The sequence below is a fragment of the Pseudorasbora parva genome, chromosome 17 (genome assembly GCF_024679245.1).
Source record: "Pseudorasbora parva isolate DD20220531a chromosome 17, ASM2467924v1, whole genome shotgun sequence".
In the NCBI taxonomy this organism is placed as follows: Eukaryota; Metazoa; Chordata; class Actinopteri; order Cypriniformes; family Gobionidae; genus Pseudorasbora; species Pseudorasbora parva.
The window spans coordinates 12924688-12950593 of NC_090188.1; the positions used below are offsets into that span (position 1 = coordinate 12924688).

At 38.8% G+C, this 25906-nt stretch overlaps 1 protein-coding gene across 3 annotated transcripts; it reads right to left on the reverse strand.

The window, feature by feature from the left end:
- Positions 1-3043: 3043 nt before the first annotated feature.
- Positions 3044-25906, reverse strand: lingo2b (leucine rich repeat and Ig domain containing 2b). 3 transcript variants are annotated; one of them, XM_067421953.1, is made up of 2 exons: positions 25573-25906; positions 3044-5593 (listed from the first exon to the last, which is right to left on the reverse strand). In XM_067421953.1, exon 2 carries the CDS (start codon positions 5585-5587, stop codon positions 3764-3766), a length of 1824 nt encoding a protein of 607 aa, XP_067278054.1. In that variant the 5' UTR covers positions 5588-5593; positions 25573-25906; the 3' UTR covers positions 3044-3763. The 3 variants fall into 3 exon arrangements, with proteins under 3 accessions (XP_067278054.1, XP_067278055.1, XP_067278056.1); XM_067421954.1 differs by lacking the exon at positions 25573-25906 and adding an exon at positions 24907-25544; XM_067421955.1 differs by lacking the exon at positions 25573-25906 and adding an exon at positions 13881-14063.

Consider the following 25906-nt stretch of genomic DNA (forward strand, 5'->3'; position numbering starts at 1 on the left):
GCTTGTGGTGCTTTGTGAAAATATAATAAATTATGCCCAATTCATATTTGAATTTGAGTATTATGTATTATTCATTTTCTGTCATTGTACACTCTAAAAAATGCTAGGTTAAAAACAACCCAATTTGGGTTGAAAATGCACTAACCCAACAATTGGGTTGTTTTAACCCAATGGTTGAGTTGTTCTTACCCAACAATTGGGTTGTCTTAAGCAACATTTAACCCATCCACTGGGTTAAAACAACTCAACCATTGGGTTAAAACAACCCAATTGTTGGGTTGGTGCATTTTCAACCCAACTTGGGTTGTTTTTAACCCAGCATTTTTTAGAGTGTATGAACAAACCATCATTCTCATGGAGTAACCCTTTTATTTCTACTCTGCAACACACAGTTTGAACACCACTGGACTACTACGTTATTGGCACACTGTAAAAAATTATTTAGAAAAAAAGTTACCTGGTTGCCTTAAAATTTTTGTTCATTGAAATTAAAATTTTGAGTTAATACAATGAACATTTTTTTGAGATTCAACAACCTTTATTAAAATATTATTAAAAGATTTTGTAAGCATATTGGGTAATTGTGTGTGTTTTATTTCTGATGACACAGTGAAACATGCCAAATAGTGCTATTTTCATGATTTATCAAATTTTTTATGTGGTTCAGATACAATAATATTTTGAGTTTCTATTTATTAAACAAATTTCCTTCATTGTATCAACTCAAATTTTTAATTTCAATAAACTCAAAATTTTAAGGCAACCAGGTTACTTACTTTTTTAAGTTAAACCAACAAAAAAAAATTATTTTTTACAGTGCAGGATTTTTGGGGCAAAATTAATTCAAGAATAGTGAGTGTTGATAGTAATATTTGACTTCATAAATAAATCTCCTTAGTCCTTCTAATATGTTTTTCTCTCATTGTTGCATTTTCTTTAGGTTGCAGGCAGTCCCCCAGGTCCATCTTAAAGCAAGACTTTATGCATCAGTTCCTGATCCTTTAATGTGTCTCTGAGGAAGACTCATTCACATTGAAAAGGGGCCCCAGCTCATATTTTCACCTCAAACGTGTCCTGACAGAACATTGCAAGGTCAAGCTCTCTTCACAGAAAACTAGTCATATGGTGATGATGCACACACTGACACACTCGTATAAAAATAACTTTCATAGACATTAGAATAAAGTCATAGACGTGGACATGATTACTTCAGGTATATTTAGATGCTTTTGATTGTGTAACAAAACAAGCTCACCTCGCAAGGACCAGTATACCTCCAGGGTACTTTAAGGTACTGGTAGTCTAGCACATCGAGGTTAATGGTTCGTGCAGTTTCTTTAATACAGCTGGACTCTTTTTGGCAACAAATACTAAAAGTAGTAACCTGAGGCACATTGCAAACTCTGTCCTTGCACTTTTGTTTAACACGATCCATCTAAAGCAGTTTAAGTGGAGGAAAGGCTTTAAAAATAATAATCTGTTTGGATAGGCTGAATTTAATTCAATGCAGTGCTTATATCAAATACAATTTTTAGCCATCCGTCTTTCCTTTTTAAAATTGAGTTAAGATAGAGTCAGGAAGGAATATAGTTTAAATATAGCTTCAATTTGCAATATACAAGGTCCAACTTGAACAGTAAGAGGTAATTAAATGCTTAGACATAGACTTTTGGAATGAGGCTTTTAAAGATTAGATGACACAACTAAAGACATTATAGAACATGACACTGGAGATAAAATTGAACAAATACAGCCTAGGCCTTTAGTAATAAAACACACATAAAAACCTTAAGCAAGAAAAGAGGAAATGAGTCCTTAGAATTCAGTATAACAAAAGAAAAAAAAACTGAATGCACTACAGATCATTACAGACAGATGAGTGTCAGTTTGACCCTTATTTTGTTTCACTATGATGTTGATGAACTCAATCAGAGAAGCAGAAAGTGCAACATGTTCCTGGATCAACATCTTTCAATCAACCAATCAGATTTGAGGCACAAGTTTACATTTCATGTCGAGTTTAGGCTTCTTAATCAGTTTTATTCATCTATAATTTCCCTCTGATTTTAGGGATGGTTAGAACAAAATGTGTTGACTCAGGAACACGTCTATCTCAGCAAAATCAGGATGTGCGAAAATTCTAAATTCTCCTGCCTGACCAATTAAGATTAACTGTATTAAGTAAAAATCAATAGAGCTTCAGCAGGCTTGGCGGCTTGTACATCTGAATCAAAAAGGTCAATAATACCAGGAGAAAGCTATTAGTTAGCATTACCATTCATTTGCAGTTGCTTGCTTGGCATGTGACCCCCTAGAAGCCTGCCATCCTTGCTTATGGGAACTTAGTTCCGGATTCATTTTTGTTGTTTTTTTGTTGTTTTTTTTACTCTGGAGAAGTAGGAAAATGACATCACATCAACACTGATTTGTTGATCACACCCACAAGTACATACGCACATCACCAAACCCTTCACTATTGACTATCCTGAGCCGTGACATCAAATGCAGCAAACAGGGACAAATATTCCATTTCATGCTTTAAAAATGTCACTGCCAACACATCTACTAAAATATAACTGGATTTTTACAATTTATATGTTTACTTGTATTGTTCACACTCTAAAGAGCATTCATACCAGATTTCATGTAAATTAAGCGGTTTATCAGAAGATATTTAGTATACTTAGAAAACACAAACATTACAGAGACTAAATGTATGCTTCATGAGAAGCTGAATATTAATGTGAAATTTCAAGTTCACAGCTCAAATTGACCAACAGCATTTTATACGCCTGTTGCTAAGCAACCACTGTGTTAATCTATCCCATAATTGAGATTATTGGAAAATTTTGCAACAAAAATAACCTGCGTGATGTGTAATCGATGTGCAAATAGATGTGCAAAAAAAAGAAAAATGAATAAATACAAGAAACATCCCAAAAAAATAAGTCTTCTAACAAGGTTTAGGTTCATCCATTTGGCAGGTTTTGTGCCACAGGGAACACTTGAGACAGAATAAGATCTGAGTACCAGTAACACTTATCAAGCTGTACGATTTATATTTATTTTCTTTGGAAAATATAACAAGATATTTAGAATGTAAAAACATTTGAGCAGCATTTGACAGAACATAAGAAAAGAAAAGAACATTTTCACACAGTTCCACAGACTTCCACTGAGTCACAAACACAGCCCCTGGAACCCATCGTGTCAAGCGACTTCTTGCATTTTAACATCTTTACAACAAAATGGCAGAAAACTCTCCGGTTCCCCCGGAGGTTCTGCTAAGAAGAGGATGTCCCAGGAGAACAGGAATTCTGAGCAAAACCAAACACTTCACAACACAGCACTGCCGAGGCTTTTTCCAGTAGATACTTTGCTTATTGGGGAAGACAACTTGAGTTTTTGCAGCGTTTTGAAAGGTAATTTTAATGTATCTGTAAATAGATATATTCATATATATATATATAGAAATATACCATTCTTTCCCACAAATATGAAATATATACAACAACTTGAACTTAATAACGTCTGCACTGTCCAAATAATGCTTTCCACAGATAAAGCATCGCAGAAGACGCGCATTATATGGTTTGGTGTTTTTCTTTAGTTCTCATTCTTTTCATTGAGATACCACGTGTTAACTCTCATGATTTAATACAACCTTTGTATCTTTTGCAGCACATATACCCAAAGACTCACAAAGTCCAACAGACACACACATAACCATGCAACCCGTGAAATCCTCGGCTATGTAAAAAGTTCAGATCATCTTCATGTTGACTCGTCTGGGCCCGCTTGTTTCTGTAAGTTCTGAGTTTGCACCTTTCCTCTTTCGTGGGACATACTGAATGTCCACGCTTCCTCTGTGCTTCCCTTTGCCGCGGCTCCATGCAAACAACAACAAGAAACAGAACAAAACGACGCCCAGGAAGCTGAGGCAACCCATTGCCGTGGAGACCAGGATGGTGGTGAAATCCAGCACCACCCTGATGGTGTACTCCTCTGTGCCATTAATCAAGGAGCTGTTGTAGTCGGGGTCAAAAAGAAAGCTGCGGTTGGCATAAAGGGCTCTGTCCCTGATTCCCGAGATTTTAACAGCGAGCATTACAGACAGAGTAGCATTGCCTGCTGGGTTTGATGCCACGCACACATACATGCCGCTATCCTGAGGCTCTGCCATGCGAAACTCTAGTGAGCCATTGGTGTGGACCACCACTCTTCCCGTACTCTTTGTGGTAATGTGCCGCCTATGCGGTGTCAGCCATGATACAGAGGGCGGTGGAGCCCCATCCGCACTGCAATATAGCCAAGCTCTCTGCCCTTCTTCCGCCTGTGCCGGGTAAGTTGCCATGGAGATGACCCTGGGTTTGGTGCAGATAACATAGCGAGAGATTTGAGGTTCTACTAGGTCCCTAAGAGGCTTCCCAGCCAAGGGGGCAGGAGCGCTGCATTCAGGTTGAACATCCCCGTACAGCAAAGGTGGAGTCCTCTCCAGGAGCCAGCGTAGACGACAGTCGCACACTAATGGGTTCTGACCAATTAGAAGACTCTGCAGTGCCTCGGCAGCAGGAAAAACGCTCCTCTCGAGCGTGGAGAGACGGTTGTAACAAAGGTCAAGAATACGCAGCGAGGAGGCTCCTTGAAAGGCTTGAGGTTCCACACTGAGTAAGTTAGACTGTCGCACACGTACAACTTCCAGTCGGTCCATTCCCCGCAACCACCCTGCTGGCAGGACCCGTATACGGCTGTAAGACAGGTTGAGATGTGTTAGATACAACAGATGGGTCACAACTGGCACGGACGTCAAGTTGGTGTGGGTAATGGACAGTGTGCTGAGGTTCAGCCCCTGCAAAGTGGAGGTCGGAAAGCCCTCTAACAAAGGCCAGCGGTCCACTTCCAGGTGTTTTAGTCTCGGCAAACCCTTGAAGGCGTGTGACTGAAGCTCCGCGATTCCCAAGTCCCGCAACCGCAGGCTGGTCAAGCCATGCAGATGTGCAAGAGCATGTGTGGGCACTGTGCTCAGGTTACAGCGCTGCAGGGTTAGAGAGCGCAGAGATGCCAGGCCACTGAATGCCCGTGGGGCAATAAATACTAGCTCATTATCACTCAACTCTAGTACCCTCAGCCTCCGCTGCTCCTCAAAGCCATAGTCCAGCAGAATAACAAGACGGTTTTGACTGACATCCAGCAAAGTGAGCTCGCTGAGGCCAGACAGCGCCCCACGCGGCAGCAGGGTCAGCTGATTGCTGCGCAGCCTGAGCAAGCGTAGCCGAGGCTGGGCACGAAAGCTGCCGGGTTCCACAGATGACAACAGGTTGTTGCTGAGATCCAGCTCCTCTAGCAATAACAGCGAGGAGAAGTTCTGCGGCGTCACAATGCGCAGCCGGTTTTTACTGAGGTCCAGTGCCCTTGTTTCTATAGGGATGCCCTCAGGCACCTGTGCTAACCGCCTGCGATGGCATGACACAGAACGCGTGGGCACAGAGCACTCGCAGCGGGCAGGGCAGGCGTGGGCGGGGCACTGAAACAGGAGGAGTGGCAGGAGGGAGAGCCCCAGAGCACAAGAGAACGGAGAGAACAGCATGGCCACCTACAGAGAGAAACAAAGACAGAAAAAAAATATATATGAATAAGAGATATGGCTGCATGATTAGTCACTCCAGGTAATTTAAACATCCACATATATATTCTCTGGGGGTCATTCTATGAACTGGGTTATTCTAAAGAAAAAGGTAAATAGTTTAACGTTCTATAAAGCAAATTACATTTTGGTATCTCAAGCTAAATTAAATTTTTATTGGGATATGTTGGGAATAGTTTATATGTTATGGAATAGTTTATTGCTTAGTAACAGGGGCGAACCATAACCAATAGGGCAGTGGTTCTCAAATGTTTTATATATTATTATTATTTCTGCATGATAAAGTTGATACAAAAAAATTGTGTAAGAACAATCAACTTTATCATGCAGAAATTATATATATATATATATACACTGTAAATATTTTAAAAAAAATCTGAGATAAAATGAAAGCAAAATTCTCTGCACATTTACTAATATAGCAAGGAGAATTAAAACAAACTACGAGAAGCTAGATTTTCATGTGTTTAAAAAAATATTAGCTAAGTTGGCATCAGCTATGTATTGTAATGTTTGTACATGAAGTATATACAGTATAAGGGACACAAATAAGCCTGCGTTTTGTGGAATGACCCCTATAATGCACATACGTGCACGTCAAGTTCTTTGTTCCATCCAAATTTCCCAACACCTCCTCTGTGCAAGACCTCCTGATACTAGCTGATAGGAACCCTGTGGTGCATCGATCGTCTCTTTCTCTGTCTCTCGTACACGCTCTCTCTCTCTCTCTCTCACACACGCACACACACACACACACACATACACACACAAAACCTGCTTTCAGAAAGACATCTCCAAACATGCCATAACCATGGAAACCCCATGCTCCCTTGGCACAAGTCCTGCTTTGCCAATCGAAATCAATAATTGAGGAAAGCAAAAGGCATGCATTCCACAGGTCTGTTATATTCGGATAAAAAAATGTGTAGATAGGAAAGTATGACTAAAGACAATACTATAGCTATACAATATAAAATCAAATAAAGGCAGACAAAAGGAGATATTAATTGTATATTTTTATATAATTACAATTTAACCTGGGCACTTTTTCTGCTAATCTATTGATTAACAAATGGGTTGAAATACACCCTTTATTTCAAACGATATGAAAAACCAAACAGGCAGTTAAAGCCTCTCACAATAGGATCACCAGCAGGGGAACTTCTACATTTTATTAGTTCTCTATCTTGCATGAGAATGCATCATTTAAACCTGCATATAAACAACCAATTAGTATTGTAATTAAAAATTGATGTTTTCCAACCGAAGCCAACATTTTGGAGAATCCCTGTAGGTCTTACAACATCCTCTGACCATTCCAGAAGATCTGGTTATATATGCTTCCCGCCTAGGCTGTTTTTCAGTCTTTTAAATGTTCGCTCAGACACTGTTCCATACTACAAGATGATGCGTTTGTCATTATGAAAAAGACACGAGAGTATAATTGCTTTGAAAATATAACTATAAGAGCATTGTTTGGGGGAAGGTTATGTGCACATACTCTCAATTAATTATTTATAGTTTAAAATCGTAAAGGAATCTGTTTCCCTTTATTGCTCTAAAATGGCCCTAAAGAGAAATGGTCATAATTTTGGACTGAAAATGGGGCAGACAATCTCATAACCCATATAGCTACAGAATGACCTGCATGCACTGAATAAACCTGGTGTCTATTTCTCTCTGATGTGTAATTTAGACATGTGGCTTCATTAAGTCAAATATAATGTTTTTCCAGCATTTTTGTATACTTAGTATAAACCTAACGCAAATCACATTTTAAAAATAATACTAAATACAGGATAAATACAGTCTATTTCATCTCGTTCTGGCCCAATTGACTCAAACAAGCACAGGTCATCTCATTCGAACACTCATATGATTAGTTAGAGCAAGGCTAGGCTTTCCTTTCAAATCAATATCAATGCAAGCCACAAAATCTGCTGCCACATTCACGCTGCCTTTAAAGGCGTGTGACTGCAAATGCCCTTGCTTGTACAAGACAAGCATTTCTCAACCTTGACGGCGCTCAGTTTCATTCACAACTCCATCAGGTTTGTCGCGACGCAACACGTCAAATGTTCGCCTGCCAGCATGAGTGTCAGAATGAAGATAGAGGAGGCGTCTGGGTGGAACATCAGGGGGCAGCGCTAAGCCTGTGGTTCGTTATGGGGAGCAGCTCGCTGACAGGAGAAGTTTATTAAGTTTTAATGAGTTAATAATTCAATTCATCCCAGCCGATCTAATGACAGTATCAGCAGCAGGGGAGAGCATGAGCGTTGATGTAATTCTGGCTAAAGGTGACTGGATTAGAAACCCATTTCTAAGGCAAAGTTTATCGGTAAGTTATTACAAAGTCCTCTTTTTGGGAATGGAGATAAGCCATTATATGAGAAGATAAGTTGTTACACAGCAGGGAGCAGCTTTTAGAATGAACAAATGTACTCTTCTCAGTCTTTTACAAAATCTTTATCTCACAGCCACAATCTGTCGCTCTCTCTACCACACACAGACACACGGCAGCTGAGCTTTACCACTCAGAAATATGCTGAATGATCTTCACTTGCACATAGGGCTTAAGTTGGGATTTTAAAGTTGGGGGAACCCTGAAATCTGCTTGTGATTTTAAAAGCCCAAAGCCAGAAGGAACAGCACCATTTTAAACCGTTCAATACAACAGAAAGCAGTCTTGTAGCAAGGATAGGAGTGTATAAAAACAATAGGTATACATTAATAATATAATAACCTATATCAATAAAAAATAACATACCTACTTTATAGGTGGCCATTACTATGTACTTACATTTAAATTAATAATTTGATACAATACACTTATTGTGTACATACATGTTTTTACATTGTACTTACATTTAAAAAAATACCTGCATGTAATCACATCTGTAATTAATTTCTGTAGTTACATTTATAATTACACTGTTACTAATTCCCTTACACCTAACCCTACCCCTAAACTTACCCATACCACCACACTTGTCCCTAACAATACTCATTTCCCACCTCAATATCAGCAAAAGTGTTTTGCAATACAATATAAACACAATAAGTACACTTATTTTTTTATGTAAGTACATAGTAGTTAAGGCCACCTATAAAGTGGGGCCAAATTGACTATTGTAATGGTCAATGAAAATAAATAAAATTACTCATTCATTTAGCTTTCTGAAAACTGGCCATAAAACATTATATTTTATTGTATTGACAGCCATTATGTTAAAATATACAGTGTCAAAAGTTAATATTTAACAGCTTTAAATATTTAAAGATATATAAAGTAAATATATATATATATATATATATATATATATATATATATATATATATATATACAGTCTTGTTCAAAATAATAGCAGTACAATGTGACTAACCAGAATAATCAAGGTTTTTAGTATATTTTTTATTGCTACGTGGCAAACAAGTTACCAGTAGGTTCAGTAGATTCTCAGAAAACAAACAAGACCCAGCATTCATGATATGCACGCTCTTAAGGCTGTGCAATTGGGCAATTAGTTGAATTAGTTGAAAGGGGTGTGTTCAAAAAAATAGCAGTGTGGCATTCAATCACTGAGGTCATCAATTTTGTGAAGAAACAGGTGTGAATCAGGTGGCCCCTATTTAAGGATGAAGCCAACACTTGTTGAACATGCATTTGAAAGCTGAGGAAAATGGGTCGTTCAAGACATTGTTCAGAAGAACAGCGTACTTTGATTAAAAAGTTGATTAGAGAGGGGAAAAACTATAAAGAGGTGCAAAAAATGATAGGCTGTTCAGCTAAAATGATCTCCAATGCCTTAAAATGGAGAGCAAAACCAGAGAGACGTGGAAGAAAACGGAAGACAACCATCAAAATGGATAGAAGAATAACCAGAATGGCAAAGGCTCAGCCAATGATCACCTCCAGGATGATCAAAGACAGTCTGGAGTTACCTGTAAGTACTGTGACAGTTAGAAGACGTCTGTGTGAAGCTAATCTATTTTCAAGAATCCCCCGCAAAGTCCCTCTGTTAAAAAAAAGGCATGTGCAGAAGAGGTTACAATTTGCCAAAGAACACATCAACTGGCCTAAAGAGAAATGGAGGAACATTTTGTGGACTGATGAGAGTAAAATTGTTCTTTTTGGGTCCAAGGGCCACAGGCAGTTTGTGAGACAACCCCCAAACTCTGAATTCAAGCCACAGTACACAGTGAAGACAGTGAAGCATGGAGGTGCAAGCATCATGATATGGGCATGTTTCTCCTACTATGGTGTTGGGCCTATTTATCGCATACCAGGGATCATGGATCAGTTTGCATATGTTAAAATACTTGAAGAGGTCATGTTGCCCTATGCTGAAGAGGACATGCCCTTGAAACGGTTGTTTCAACAAGACAATGACCCAAAACACACTAGTAAACGGGCAAAGTCTTGGTTCCAAACCAACAAAATTAATGTTATGGAGTGGCCAGCCCAATCTCCAGACCTTAATCCAATTGAGAACTTGTGGGGTGATATCAAAAATGCTGTTTCTGAAGCAAAACCAAGAAATGTGAATGAATTGTGGAATGTTGTTAAAGAATCATGGAGTGGAATAACAGCTGAGAGGTGCCACAAGTTGGTTGACTCCATGCCACACAGATGTCAAGCAGTTTTAAAAAACTGTGGTCATACAACTAAATATTAGTTTAGTGATTCACAGGATTGCTAAATCCCAGAAGAAAAAAAAATGTTTGTACAAAATAGTTTTGAGTTTGTACAGTCAAAGGTAGACTCTGCTATTTTTTTGAACACACCCCTTTCAACTAATTCAACTAATTGCCCAATTGCACAGCCTTAAGAGCGTGCATATCATGAATGCTGGGTCTTGTTTGTTTTCTGACAATCTACTGAACCTACTGGTAACTTGTTTGCCACGTAGCAATAAAAAATATACTAAAAACCTTGATTATTCTGGTTAGTCACATTGTACTGCTATTATTTTAAACAAGACTGTATATATACAGTGAGGAAAATAAGTATTTGAACACCCTGCTATTTTGCAAGTTTTCCCACTTGGAAATCATGGAGGGGTCTGAAATTGTCATCGTTGGTGTGTGTGACATAATCTAAAAAAAATCCAGAAATCACAATATATGATTTTTTAACTATTTATTAGTGAGTAAATGAGTATTTGAACACCTGTCTATCAGCTAGAATTCCGACTCTCAAAGACCTGTTAGTCTGTCTTTAAAACGTCCACCTCCACTCCCTTTATTATCCTAAATTAGATGCACCTGTTTGAGGTTGTTAGTTGCATAAAGACACCTGTCCACCCCATACAATCAGTAAGAATCCAACTACTAACATGGCCAAGACCAAAGAGCTGTCCAAAGACACTAGAGACAAAATTGTACACCTCCATAAGGCTGGAAAGGGCTACGGGGAAATTGCCAAGCAGCTTGGTGAAAAAAAGGTCCACTGTTGGAGCAATAATTAGAAAATGGAAGAAGCTAAACGTCAATCTCCCTCGGACTGGGGCTCCATGCAAGATATCACCTTGTGGGGTCTTAATGATCCAGGTGAGAAATAAGCCTAGAACTACACAGGATGAGCTGGTCAATGACCTGAAAAGAGCTGGGACCACCGTTTCCAAGGTTATTGTTAGTAATACACTAAGACGTCACGTTTTGAAATCATGCATGGCACGGAAGGTTCCCCTGCTTAAACCAGCACATGTCCAGGCCCGTCTTAAGTTTGCCAAGGACCATTTGGATGATCCAGAGGAGTCATGGGAGAAAGTCATGTGGTCAGATGAGACCAAAATAAAACTTTTTGGTCATAATTCCACTAAACGTGTTTGGAGGAAGAAGACGGATGAATACCATCCCAAGAACACCAACCCTACTGTGAAGCATGGGGGTGGTAGCATCATGCTTTAGGGGTGTTTTTCTGCACATGAGACAGGGAGACTGCACCATATTAAGGGGAGGATGACCGGGGCCATGTATTGCAAGATTTTGGGGAACAATCTCCTTCCCTCAGTTAGAGCATTTAAGATGGGTTCAAGGCTGGGTCTTCCAACATGACAATGACCCAAAGCACACAGCCAGGATAACCAAGGAGTGGCTCTGTAAGAAGCATATCAAGGTTCTGTCGTGGCCTAGCCAGTCTCCAGACCTAAACCCAATAGAGAATCTTGGAGGGAGCTCAAACTCTGCTTCTCAGTGACAGGCCAAAAACCTCACTGGTCTAGAGATGATCTGTCTGGAGGAGTGGGCCAAAATACCTCCTGCAGTGTGTGCAAACCTGGTGAAGAACCTCACGAAACGTTTGTCCTCTGTAATTGCAAACAAAGGCTACTGTATCAAAAATATTAACATTGATTTTCTCAGGTGTTCAAATACTTATTTGCAGCTGTATAATACAAATAAATAGTTTTAAAAAATCATACTGGATTTCTGGATTTTTTTTTATTTAGATTAATTCTCTCCCAGTGGACATGCACCTACGATAATAATTTCAGACCCCTCCATGATTTCTAAGTGGGAGAACTTGCAAAATAGCAGGATGTTCAAATACTAATTTTCCCCACTGTATACGTACAGTCTTGTTCAAAATAATAGCAGTACAATGTGACTAACCAGAATAATCAAGGTTTTTAGTATATTTTTTATTGCTACGTGGCAAACAAGTTACCAGTAGGTTCAGTAGATTGTCAGAAAACAAACAAGACCCAGCATTCAAGATATGCACGCTCTTAAGGCTGTGCAATTGGGCAATTAGTTGAAAGGGGTGTGTTCAAAAAAATAGCAGTGTCTACCTTTGACTGTACAAACTCAAAACTATTTTGTACAAACATTTTTTTTTTCTGGGATTTAGCAATCCTGTGAATCACTAAACTAATATTTAGTTGTATGACCACAGTTTTTTAAAACTGCTTGACATCTGTGTGGCATGGAGTCAACCAACTTGTGGCACCTCTCAGCTGTTATTCCACTCCATGATTCTTTAACAACATTCCACAATTCATTCACATTTCTTGGTTTTGCTTCAGAAACAGCATTTTTGATATCACCCCACAAGTTCTCAATTGGATTAAGGTCTGGAGATTGGGCTGGCCACTCCATAACATTCATTTTGTTGGTTTGGAACCAAGACTTTGCCCGTTTACTAGTGTGTTTTGGGTCATTGTCTTGTTGAAACAACCGTTTCAAGGGCATGTCCTCTTCAGCATAGGGCAACATGACCTCTTCAAGTATTTTAACATATGCAAACTGATCCATGATCCCTGGTATGCGATAAATAGGCCCAACACCATAGTAGGAGAAACATGCCCATATCATGATGCTTGCACCTCCATGCTTCACTGTCTTCACTGTGTACTGTGGCTTGAATTCAGAGTTTGGGGGTCGTCTCACAAACTGCCTGTGGCCCTTGGACCCAAAAAGAACAATTTTACTCTCATCAGTCCACAAAATGTTCCTCCATTTCTCTTTAGGCCAGTTGATGTGTTCTTTGGCAAATTGTAACCTCTTCTGCACATGCCTTTTTTTTAACAGAGGGACTTTGCGGGGGATTCTTGAAAATAGATTAGCTTCACACAGACGTCTTCTAACTGTCACAGTACTTACAGGTAACTCCAGACTGTCTTTGATCATCCTGGAGGTGATCATTGGCTGAGCCTTTGCCATTCTGGTTATTCTTCTATCCATTTTGATGGTTGTCTTCCGTTTTCTTCCACGTCTCTCTGGTTTTGCTCTCCATTTTAAGGCATTGGAGATCATTTTAGCTGAACAGCCTATCATTTTTTGCACCTCTTTATAGGTTTTCCCCTCTCTAATCAACTTTTTAATCAAAGTACGCTGTTCTTCTGAACAATGTCTTGAACGACCCATTTTCCTCAGCTTTCAAATGCATGTTCAACAAGTGTTGGCTTCATCCTTAAATAGGGGCCACCTGATTCACACCTGTTTTTTCACAAAATTGATGACCTCAGTGATTGAATGCCACACTGCTATTTTTTTGAACACACCCCTTTCAACTAATTCAACTAATTGCCCAATTGCACAGCCTTAAGAGCGTGCATATCATGAATGCTGGGTCTTGTTTGTTTTCTGAGAATCTACTGAACCTACTGGTAACTTGTTTGCCACGTAGCAATAAAAAATATACTAAAAACCTTGATTATTCTGGTTAGTCACATTGTACTGCTATTATTTTGAACAAGACTGTATATACAAAACATCCAATTTAACAGCTGCTTACCCTCCATACAGACAACAAGCAGACATCACACTAACACTCCTTGATTTTTGCATGTGAGTATCAAAAATCTTCCATGCCCTCTTCTAGCGTATCAAAGTAAGATCCGAGTGTTTCCCTCAAACATTGCAGGTGAGCTGTGAAAAACAATCCGTCCGTGTCTCCTCATCGCTCTTCATCGGTGTCTCACTTTCACAGACAGAGATTGTGAAGCCTGTGGTTTCTCTTACTTTGAGGACATTCTGCAGATTAACTTGGTCTAATTTTAGTTTGTCTAATTTTAGTCTCATCCATTTTTCATTGAGTGAAACCACCACAGCCACTGAGAGCGCAGTGTCCCATCACCCACCGAGTGCATGTGCGTATAGACTGTGTGTCTGAGCTATTTGAGACTGAAGAGAAAAAGGGAAAGTTTGTTGGGGAGTAGGTTTTGTAAAGTATTGGAATCATGCATATGTACATATATCAGCGTGTATACGCAGGAAAGTGCATTAGAGAGCGTGTGCATGCTGACCTTGATCCTTCAGGGTCTTTCGATCTCATGTTTAATTCATCACTACAGCATGCGCTTGAACTACATTTGGTGATCATTTCATACAGAGGTGTCTAAATGTAGGTGCCACGGGCTGTGTGTGTTCCCTGCGTGTCGCTTTCAGGCGGCGTTCTGTAGTATCTCTACGATGCTCTGATCCAGCCCAGTGGAGCTCTATTGACTCCAGCTATTGATCTCTGCGTTATTACACATTCGCTTCTTCACACGTCTCTCACATTGCACAAGACTGAAACCCCATGTAGCTCCGCACCCATGGCAACCGAGCTGTCAATCAAGTCCTTATCTCTGAATGTTTCATATCCCTAGAGCTCAGGTGAGAATCCACTGAATACTTTAATAATACCCAAACGAATTTGCCGGAGTGCGTATTTACTCATTTGAGTTTCTGTGCTATTAAGATGACCATTCCCCCTACACGAATGAAGTGTGAGTGTGTGCGTATTTCCTGCATGTTTGCATGCTGTCAGCTATCTTTATTGGTATAAATGAGTATGTTTATGGATGTGCGTGTGCTTGTGTATGTCTGGGGCTGTTTCACTGGCAGGGCTGATGCAATGTGTTTATGTTTAATGGACATTCAGTACACAACCAGTAGGGTGTCTGGGCTCAGCTGGGTGCATTTGTCAAGCATGTCAGCATTTGTTCTTCAAATGACAGGACTTTAAGACGCTAAAGCCATGGTCATACTAGACTTTGAGCATGCGAAATTTCTTCGGACACTGCAACGGCCAGGTTATGATGTCACGCTCTGAAGCATAATTCAACATATAGGCTAACAAATAGTAATACACTCAAAAAGTAAGTTAATTAAACAAAATAAACCACTTTTATGGTTTATTTTCAGACATATCTGTTGCTACAGCAGTATTTTTTATGCAGTCATACTTTTTTTTAAGCTGTGCCTCATTGTACCCTACTCAGTATTTACCATTTTGAGATAAATGACCCTGGCCACTTCGGCAATTAGCAGAATTATATATATTTAAACCTGTAATTGTCGTAACTATAAATTATCGGTCAGGAAATTAGTACCATTTAAGGAAATGCACTACTTAAAAAGCCATTGCTGTCACAGAAAAACATCATAGACAGAATTACGTTTTTGACAGAATATGGGAAGTTTGATTCAGAGTTGTTGAGCAGAGTTGTGTGAAGTGATGAATCATAATGAAATACGAGTTGCATGGTAATGCTCCAGAGCGGTGTCTTCGAAAATCGGCTGTGAAATACAATAATACATTAATCTCTACCACAGTGATGCATGAAGAAAGCATTGTGTGGGAGACTTTTTACCTGCTGGTATTGGTTAGCTACTTCACTGTGAAAAGTCATTTAATAATTTGGGGTAGCCTAAAGGAGAATATTGCAGAATGACTTATCTAAACTAAAGAGAAACAATCAGCGGCCGTAATCACCTTACTGAGTTCTCCTAAATAGCAGTAAAAACCTATTCACAAAGCTGATGAGACCAATTTTGACTAAGGAATAGAGGGAAGTCTTAAACTAACAGTACGGACGGTGATTGATCTCGTTGATATGGACGATGCCAACACGCGTACTAACAATGCCCACAGTGATTGGTTGATTAGGGGTCTCTGTCAGTGATTTAATTATAGAAATATTGTAGAACAAGGTATCGTTGGCATATTCAAATAAAGGTTTTTAAAATAAAAATGTTACCATATTCAAAGATTTTAAAATGTGTTCCGAAAGTCACTAATTAAACAAGTATAGGTTCGGCTAATTGTCAGCCTCTTACATGTCTGCATCTCGAGAGACTGCAGAACTCAAGTGACAAATGATGTCTTATAAACAAAGTTCAGGAGGAGTACATTCAAATTAGCTTGAGAGGATTGAGGCATAGCCGACTCACCTATAGTTACCTCGACTTTTTTCGGCTGGTTCCTATTCCCAGCCAGAGATACGGGGGAGTATTCTGGGTTTGGGCTAAATTCCAAGCTCGAAGCCTCGCCACGGACAGCACGCCAAATAGGCTTATTTACTCATTTACTCTATTAGTTTATATGTAAGTGTGAACTTGTGAAACAACTGCCATAGATAATAGAACATTTTCTTATTATGTATTTATTTTTGCCTTCTTATTATGATAGGACAGTGAGTAGACCGGAAGAGAAGTGGATGAGAGAAATGGAGGATGGGATCAGAAAAAGTCCACGAGCCAGTACTGTGCCAAATTTCAAACCCCCTGCCAAATTTTAACCCCACCTCTAATCCTATCCCCTCCCCCACACCTACTCCTAAACCTACCAATAGGGGTAGTAATCTAGCAGGGGGTCAGAATTCGGCACAACACCGGAACTCAAATTCAAGTCACAAGAGCTGCCCACACGGCTATTAGCGCAGACGATGGGAGATTATTTTCAAATTGGCTGCAATGTTTTATTCTCCATCATTCAATTCCTCCAATTCAAAATGAGTTTTGGCATGCATATGCTACTCAGTTTTTTGCGTGCATATGATACGCACTTTATGGCGTGCATATGGCACGTTCTTGGGTGGAGTCGGTGGATCGTACGTATAATACGCCATACATTTACATTTAATCATTTAGCAGACGCTTTTAACCAAAGCGACTTACAAAAAAGGGGAGAGTAATAGAAGCAACGAAACAGACAAGGCCAACAACCTGTAAGAGCTGTAAGAAATCTCAATTAATTAGCACAATACACAACAATTTTTTTTTTTTTTTTATACATCTACAAACGCCATAAAGTGTGTATGCACGTGAAAAAACACGTACCATATGCATGCCAAAACTCATTTTGGCGTATATATTCCACTAGATTGCACAGTCGTACTATTTATACGCATTTTCGTGAGAGCACCCAAGACTCTATCACCTATTACCTCAATGGTGTACAGTGTCTTTAGTCGGATTGCTGAGGTGGATTGCCAGCAACAGCCATTAGGATTGTTTGTGATTTGGTCTTAGTGACTTAGGAGAAAAGGTGACTATCCCTACCTTTTCACAGATCTAGGAGCTGGTTTTAGTGCTAAAATGCTTTGTAAAATACTCTTAGAACAAACATTTAGGAGTCCTAAAATTTTCAACAAAACAATGATCCTGCCCAAATTGCTATGACAACCAAGAAGTGGTTCTCACATGTCCATCAGGCTCACGTTTTGTCCTAGTGAATCCTAGTGAATATTTTGTCTCACATTAAACTTAAACTAAGGCATTTTTCAACTTTCTACTCATGAACTGATTGAATCCATTAACATTGATTGGAACAACACTGACTCTTCTTCCTGTAAAGAGCTGTCTGCAAGTTGAGAAAGGTTATTCCATGCCAAGTCTTGTCTGCAGCATTTGTGCAATTTTTGTTAATTTCCTGACAGTTAAGACCATTTTAAAAAAATCACTATATTTTTTTGCCATTTTTGGCCAGAAGTGTAGCCTATATAATACACATACACTATATATTAATAATTTAAAATAATATTATATAATTGTAATAATTATATGAAATTAATTAAACTATTTAAATGGTTAAAGTATTATACTGTATTAGTATATCCTGTATTAACATTATATAGCTACTGTTCAGCCTGCTTTTAATTTTGTAAAACCTTGGGCAACAAATTCTTAAAAGTACAAATATGTAGTCTTGCAATTAACATCAAACAAGAATTCATATCTTTGGATGGACTACAGCATTAAACTCCTGTGGAACGTCAAGTCCAAATCTGTCACATCTGCATAAACATCATGAAGGCGTGTTCCCCACCAACAGGAATGTTAGGCACGGCAATTTGTCTGTTCTAAAGTATTATTTAATCTACACTAAACTAAAGAAAATACAAATACGGTGTAAATCTTGAAGAGAGAAACTCAAAATGCCTTCTGAGGGAACATAGATATTATGTAAGGGAAGAGAAAATAGTTACAATAGAAAAAAAGATAAAAGAACAGGAGCTGGTAAGAAGAGGAAAGAAGAGGTAGTTTAGAAAGAGGAACATGTTGCAATGCATGAGAGAAAAACAACGAGACAAAGAAATCAGGCATACTGATTCATCTTTCCACCTGCGCGCCTGGGTAATAACATTAATGTGTGTGCAGTCACGTTTATTTGGCCAACAGGTTTCCTCCTCCCTTTGGCATTTGTCTATGTGTGCTCATCATTGGCATACTGTGTAGTAGGAGCATCATTTATGCTTTCTTGTTCATTCTCTCGTTCATTCTCTGCATACACAATATTCTGCATGTGCACAATAACACACACACACAAAAGAAAGGGATGCGAGAGACGGAGAAAGGCGAGATTTGATGAGCCGACTGCCTCCAGACATTGCTTCTGCAATGCTAATTAACCCTGCAGGCAAAATCCACCACCAAGACACTAACCCTTACCACCATTAACATACACCCTCCCACACACACAGGACTTCACTGCTAACCTTGTTTGAAAGTTTACTTAGCTGCTGCTGAGTTATTTCCTTTAGCGTTTATTTTCTTTTTGTAATTATTCTCCTTACAAATAAAGGTGATATAATCACTTAATAATGAAGCTTTATTAATTATTTTCAAACAACAGAGAGCTGGAATTTACATTGCATGCAGAAAATGTGTGATGCTGGCCTATCCAAAAGTCACTGTCGTGATAGCAGGGCGTTCTAGGCGTTTGCTTACTGCCCTATAGTCAAAAAGAGCTCATCCCTAAGACTCTGTGAGATTATAAATAAGTACAATGTAAATCTTGAAGAGAGAAACTCAAAACACCCTCAAAGGGAACAAATATTATCAGTGACAGTCCACTCTACATGCAAAGTGGAACCCCCCAAACCACCCTTGCTCTCAAAAATAATTTAGGCCTGTTTTAGTTTCATTTTTTTATTTTGGCTTCTAACGATTTTGAAAACATGATGCCGCTTTTCATTTATTTCTTTTAAAGCGGTGGGCTGTCACCCATACGTAACACCCAAATCAGTCTAATCATTTAATGTCACGTGTAAAAGCTAAGGAAAGAGCTGCGAAAGAGACGCTGTTCAACAGACGGCTTTCTGTCCGCGCAATCTGACATGGAGAGAAACACAGATAAGTACAGGCTTCTTTGGGCTTCGCAGAGCCGGCCCAAGCCTTCATGGGGCCCTAAGCAGAATTTTTTTTGGGGGCCCCTCGGTACCGATTGAATATTGTCCATTCTTGATAATAATCGCACACCCATTATCAATTGTATTAGTTGTAGCTGTGTTGCTTACATCTTTTAATTGTTGCAAACCCACAAGAGTGCTCAGATGTTCATTTGCACTTTAATATTCAAAGTCTTACAGTACAGTTCAGACTGGGATATGTACGATTTAAACTTTTTTTTTTTTTAAAGAAGTCTCATGCTAAATATGCTCACAATTCGTTACCCCAGGACTCTATGATGAATAGAAAGTTAAAAAGAACAGGATTTATCGAAGATAGAAAGCTTTCAAAGAATCCTAAAAAAGCTGTTTACACAACTGTTTTCAACATGATAATAAAAAATAAATGTTTCTTGAGCACCAAATCATCATGAGAATAATCTGTGAAGGATCACGTGACAGTGAAGACTGGTGTAATGATGCTGAAAATTCAGCTTTGATCACAGGAATACATTATAATTTACTTGATATTCATATCACATACGAATATCATTCATATATATATCATAGAAAACAGCTATTTTAAATTGCAATAATATTTCACAATATAACTGTTTTCACTGTAGTTTTTATCATATAAATGCAGCCTTTGGTGAGCATAAGAGACTTATTTTAAAACAAGAAATGGTGGATTTCTTTCAAACATTATGCAAAGCTTTTATTTTGGCGGAAATTCACACAGAAAGACATTAGTACTTCTATTTGAGCTCAAACAGCGCTGTCAGAATCAATCCGTGCATATATTAAAAAACGGAACATTTTGCAGTTTATTTAGTAATTGTTTTAAGGCCATGAAGGCGATTTCAAACATAAAGGAACATACAGCGGCAGCAGGAAATCATTTCAAGTGCTCTTGGGGGCCCCCTGGTGGCCAAGGGGGCCCTAAGCAGCCGCTTAGTTCGCTTATGCCTTGGGCCGGCCCTGGGGCTTCGGGTGTGCTCTTAAATGGACAAATGTCCATCTTGGGGACTTTATAATTTAAACACATTTAGTTAAGTCTTCAGTGAAGATAAACAGCAGGGAAAGTAATCACATTTGGTCTGTGCATTCGGTCTTAAAGTGACAGCCGCCTAATAAATCCATGGCTCACTCTGTCATTTAACGTTAATCAAACAACAAAAGAAAATGAGATAAGCGTTCACTGCTCTTCACTGAATAACATTAGCAGCATTTGTATATTAAATTTATAGAGTGACGATTTTTATATTTGACATATTTGATCACTTTATTTAATGTCTAGAAGGCTAGTATAGGCGAACTTGTAATTATAATAACTTCTGTTGTATTTGTCCTATTGTTTTTATTGTATTAATGAACATTTCAACTCACTGTTGTTGGTTTGCAGTGAAACTGCTCTGAAAGAAGGGGTTTAAGGGGTTTATTAATTAAGGGGTTTTATGAATGCACTGACAGGGCCCCCAAATTTAGCTTAGGGCTCCCAGAAGTCAACTGGCACTAAGGGAAGGGAAAAGAAAATAGCTGAAGATACAATAGAAAAAAATGTAAAAAAAAAAAAAAAATTCTAAGATATGAAAACAGGTGATAAAACTATGAGGTAATTTAGAAAGTTGTGCAAAATTGTGAATTTGAATTGACCATACCCCAAAGGAAGATGAATTGTAATTTGAACTAGAAGTACAGGGGAAAAAAATACTTTATTTAATTTATTTTCCAAACGTGGTCCAAAACAAATTGGTAATATGAATAAGTACATATAAATTAAGTATAGATTTTTATAGGGGACTTTTTTTTAAATTTCAAACAATGCTTTTTATTATTATTATTATTATTATTATTATTATTATTATGCTTATTTGGGGTATATTTTCTTTGTATTTCAGTTCTTTATCATTCTACTTCCTTCGGTTCTAATGCCATGTTCTAATATATGCAATTCCCATTGAAATCTAATTCTGGAACTAAAGAGGCATGTTAAAAATCATTAGGGCACGGGTTGATAACATCTTTTGGTCATGGCAACCACAAAATATTTTCTTCATGAGGATTTTGGTGTTCACCCTCATCAGGTCACTTTCCTCTTGGTGGTGAGACTATCCTCACTTGGCATTTCCAGGGAATTGAATCAGCCGCTCTGAAAAGCAGTACTCTTAAGAACAGTCTGTTTCTCATTCCATAGAGTGCATTACCATTATGAGTCCAAACCAGCTCTGGCATGAAATTCTGGCACTCGGATAGATAATGATACTACAACAAAAAATATAATTGCAACGCCCTAGTTGTTTTTCTAAATAATAAAAGCGTACTTAACAGTAGGCACTGGTCAAGCATTTTAATTTAAAATAAGTGAAGGGAAACGCTTAAGTAAAGTTACTTTGGCAGTGGCTGCATAAGTTTCACTGCAACTAGACAGAACTGCCAAAAGCTTGTAAAATCTCTCATACAGACATGACTGACACAGCCACACATCCATCCACATGCATATTTAGTTTGTTGCCTGATAAATGCTAATTCATGCACATAATGCAGATTACTGAGATAGTTATCAGGCTTCAGCTCTTTGAGAACTGTTTCTCCCCAAACAAGCTAACAAGTGAGCTGGAGGAGCAAATATGACCTCATTCTCCCGTGCAGCATTGTGTTAAGAAACAGCAGTCAGAGAAACAAATATGTTAACAAAAACAGCGAGAACTACCCCAGGGGTTGGTGGCACCGTGGGTGTGAACTGCATGCAGATGTAAGGTTGAACCACAGAGACTCTTGTTACAGTTCATTCAGACACAAATACGATGGAACTGGCCACTCCAGAACAAAACAAATCCTTTCCTTTAGAAATATTGAAGAAAGGAGCTATTCACAAACTAGTTATTCAAATATGACTCATAACATCAACAGGGGGGAAAAAATTTGTAAAAAAAAAAAATATATTATATATATATATAAGTCTGCTAGTGTGCGGCCTCTCTAGAGGACGCTCAGGAAGCTCCTGGAGGCCATCGGGGCCAGTGGAGTTGAAGGAGAGCAATCGGCACTTTGAAAGGAAGCCTAATTAAAAAGCAAAACCACTTAGTCAGACAGGATTCAGAGCAGGAACGTTTTTTTCTACATGTCATACTCCTGATGGTATAAATAATCTTTTTAACTGTAAATATTAGTTGGCTTAGCAAGTATACAGTAAGTGAGCTTACTGGAAGATTTCATAAAACTATTGTCATGGCAAAAAATGCTTGCGGGGATCAGATCTCGGGTGCTAACATTTCTGTCATTGGGTCCTTTACTGTAATATTTGACAGACGAAACTCAAATAAATATTATAGCTTAATATATAATCCTTTCCTGCTTCAAGAATGTTGTGATTGTTCTGATCCAACTTCCAGGTTTTCCCCTTTTCCAGGTGAGAGAACCCCCAGTGTTACCAAATGTGAAGTGTTATGTAGGTGATTATGTCGTTTTACAGGTTTTTTTTACTGCAAATTATATGTTGAAGTTATTTTTTACAATATGTAACTTTTTAATTAACAGGTTTTTACTGTAAAATAACAAAATCTCTGGTTAGAGCTTTTACAATTCCCTGTAGTATATGTAAACTTACTGTATCAACAGTTTAAGTATATTTTACAGTTAAAATGACCCTTTTTTACAGTTTGCCAATTGTCTATTAGCACTGTAAGTGAGGAATTCTTGCTGAAATGCAATTGCATTTTGTTTGTACTGAATTGATGGAGTGAGAGAGAACATAGACTTTGTAACTTGGAAAATAAATAAATAAACAGATAAAAAAAAACGCTCCAGGTAAAATCCTACTGCTCTGATCCCTTCTTCTTGTTCTAGACATCTCCTGCATATGCCCTTAGTATACACTGCAGATTGTTAACACTATAGTGTGTCTAATTTGTAACCCTGTTGGCATCCCTCAAAGTTCCTTAATGAAGCCAGCTAAACTGTCAGACTTATTAGGCTTGGCTCTGGAGAAACAGACTTGCGATTTACAAATCCCCTGTGGAAGTATCTCACATCATTTGCCACTAGTTCTCAATTACTTCAATATCATATTGCATCTGTGCTATTATCTGAGGCTGATCTGCCATTCACTACAGAGAGAGGTGCCCACCATCTAGAAATGTAACAAAAAAATATTAATTTCTTGATTTGTTATTACTGACTTTTTATCTTTTGTCAAATCAACTTATATAATCAATGTGGTTCAGATAACATCATATATTGATTTTATATCACTTAAGACAAGGTGTACAAACAGTATACAAGACAAATGTATTTATGTTAACGCCGATGCATTTCTGCATGCCTCTAGGAGCATTTTAAACTGTAGTAAAATGTTATGTCTTCAGTGTTTGCATTTGGATTTATAACAAGTTGATTAAATTCACTGAGCAAACATTTAAAATACCATTCAGTTCATGCAGCACTTGTGAAATTCTGTGAAAGGAGTCTGGAGGTTTGAAATATGGCAGAACTAATCTTGGTAAACCTTTTTGCTTTGCTAAAAAAAAAAGAAGACAAACGCTTAATTTTATGGTTCAATTGGTGCAAGGTGTCAGCAAAAAAAGCACTTATTGTCAATGCAGACCTGTTGGTGCAGCTTACAATGAGAGTAAAGCAGAGATTAAACCTATTAAACGCTGTGAAATTTGTGCTATGCTTGTTACATAATAATTACATGGTAATTACCATGTAAAATAACATTACAGAACATTCCCTTCGAGCCTAATTAGGAGCTAAAATGTATAAGGTGGAAACACATTTCTAAATGTATAAAAATGCAGTTTCTCCAGGAGGTGGTAATACACACGAGGCCGTGATGTAATCAGGTCGTACACAAAGGATTATACATCAGAAGGTGTCAGGGTGTAGACAGCAACGCTTTAGAATGATTTTAGGGTTAATTACACTCGCCTTCCTGATATAAAATATATGAAGAAGTCTCGAGTCTTTAGGTTAAAGCCGTGTTACAAACTTTTTCTCAAAATACATCCAAGACATTCAGTCATACACACTTATCTCATTTGTGGATGTTCAAAAAGTTACATGGACAAGTGTTCATTTAAAAAGGCGCAAATCCGATTATCTGATACCTCTCCTACAAGACAACAAAAACTCACCTCGATATACATCTAAATAGCCTTGTATCCACTTGCCGGGTCCATTTGCTCAATCTCTTTTTTTCCCTTCTTCCTTCAGCCCCTAATGGATGTGAAAATGCAACTGCATATCCTGGAGATCTGCTGAGTTTAGATTTGGTCCCAACGGGAATTTAAAGCAAACAATCTCGCTCTCGCCACATGTGACGACACACTTTAATAAGATGAAAATGCAAATGGGTGAATCACACCCTGACAAGTTACTTACTTATTCAGTCTGTCAAAGCTCTGCGTGTCTCTCTCGAAAGCAGGTCTTCTTTATTGTGTCTGACAGCCTCAAACCTGTCCTTCTTCACCACCTGAAATCCACACTTTTTTTGCTCTTTACCTAGGAACAGCATCCATCACTGTCCGGAGTCCTTATCAGCGCGTGAGATCGGAAGCATTGAAACCCACGGGAGGGAGAATCGCCGTGGCTGCCGTCTGCCGAAAGAGCTCCGCTAAGACCGTGCAAATTAACGACACCTGACCGTCACAGACAAAGTGAACTAGTGACACACTTCCATGCACCGTGCTGATGAAATATCGCAGTGATGTCTTCCCCGCTCCCGTGTGTCTCTTTCTTTTTCCCACCTCTCTACCAAAGCGCAGCAGGAACGGGCTGTGGAAATTTGCAGCAGCGCTCGCTGAAGCCCCTGGAAGAATACATCACCACTTTCCCTTTATGAGTCACAATGCACACACATACACACACCTCTGATCCGTGCCTACCTGCCACACGCAGAGTGTATCACACAAACACACACTTTTAATCCTTTTCTTTTACCTTTACCTCAATGCACTGACAGTTTAAATAGTCTTAACTCTATCGCAAACACACGGACACCTCACGGCATAGGTACGGCTTGCGTGCTCAACGCGTGCGGCTGGTTACCTGTGGCTGCTGTTCTAGATGCCATAAGGATCAGTGTCCCTGTGATCAGCGTCTGAGTGATCAGCTAAGGGGAAGAGGGAACAGCCAGCACTCTGTCTCCACGACAACGCCCGGCAGATGCCACACCTCCAGTTCAGGCTCCTCAAGAACAATAAGCGTTTATCGCCACCCTCCCTCTCTCTCTTCTACCTTCTCCATCCGCCACTTCCCGCTGTAAAGCCGTGCTCACTCAGAGAGAGTGACGCGCTTGTGTGTGACGTCTTCCAAAAAGCAAGGATTCTGCATGTGTGTCTGTTAGACTGAGTTCCACAAGGGGATTAGGCACTTTTCATCT

Bases quoted from the DNA above. Each gene is read 5' to 3' on its own strand.
- lingo2b (XM_067421953.1), bottom strand. From the start codon at position 5,587: ATGCTGTTCTCTCCGTTCTCTTGTGCTCTGGGGCTCTCCCTCCTGCCA.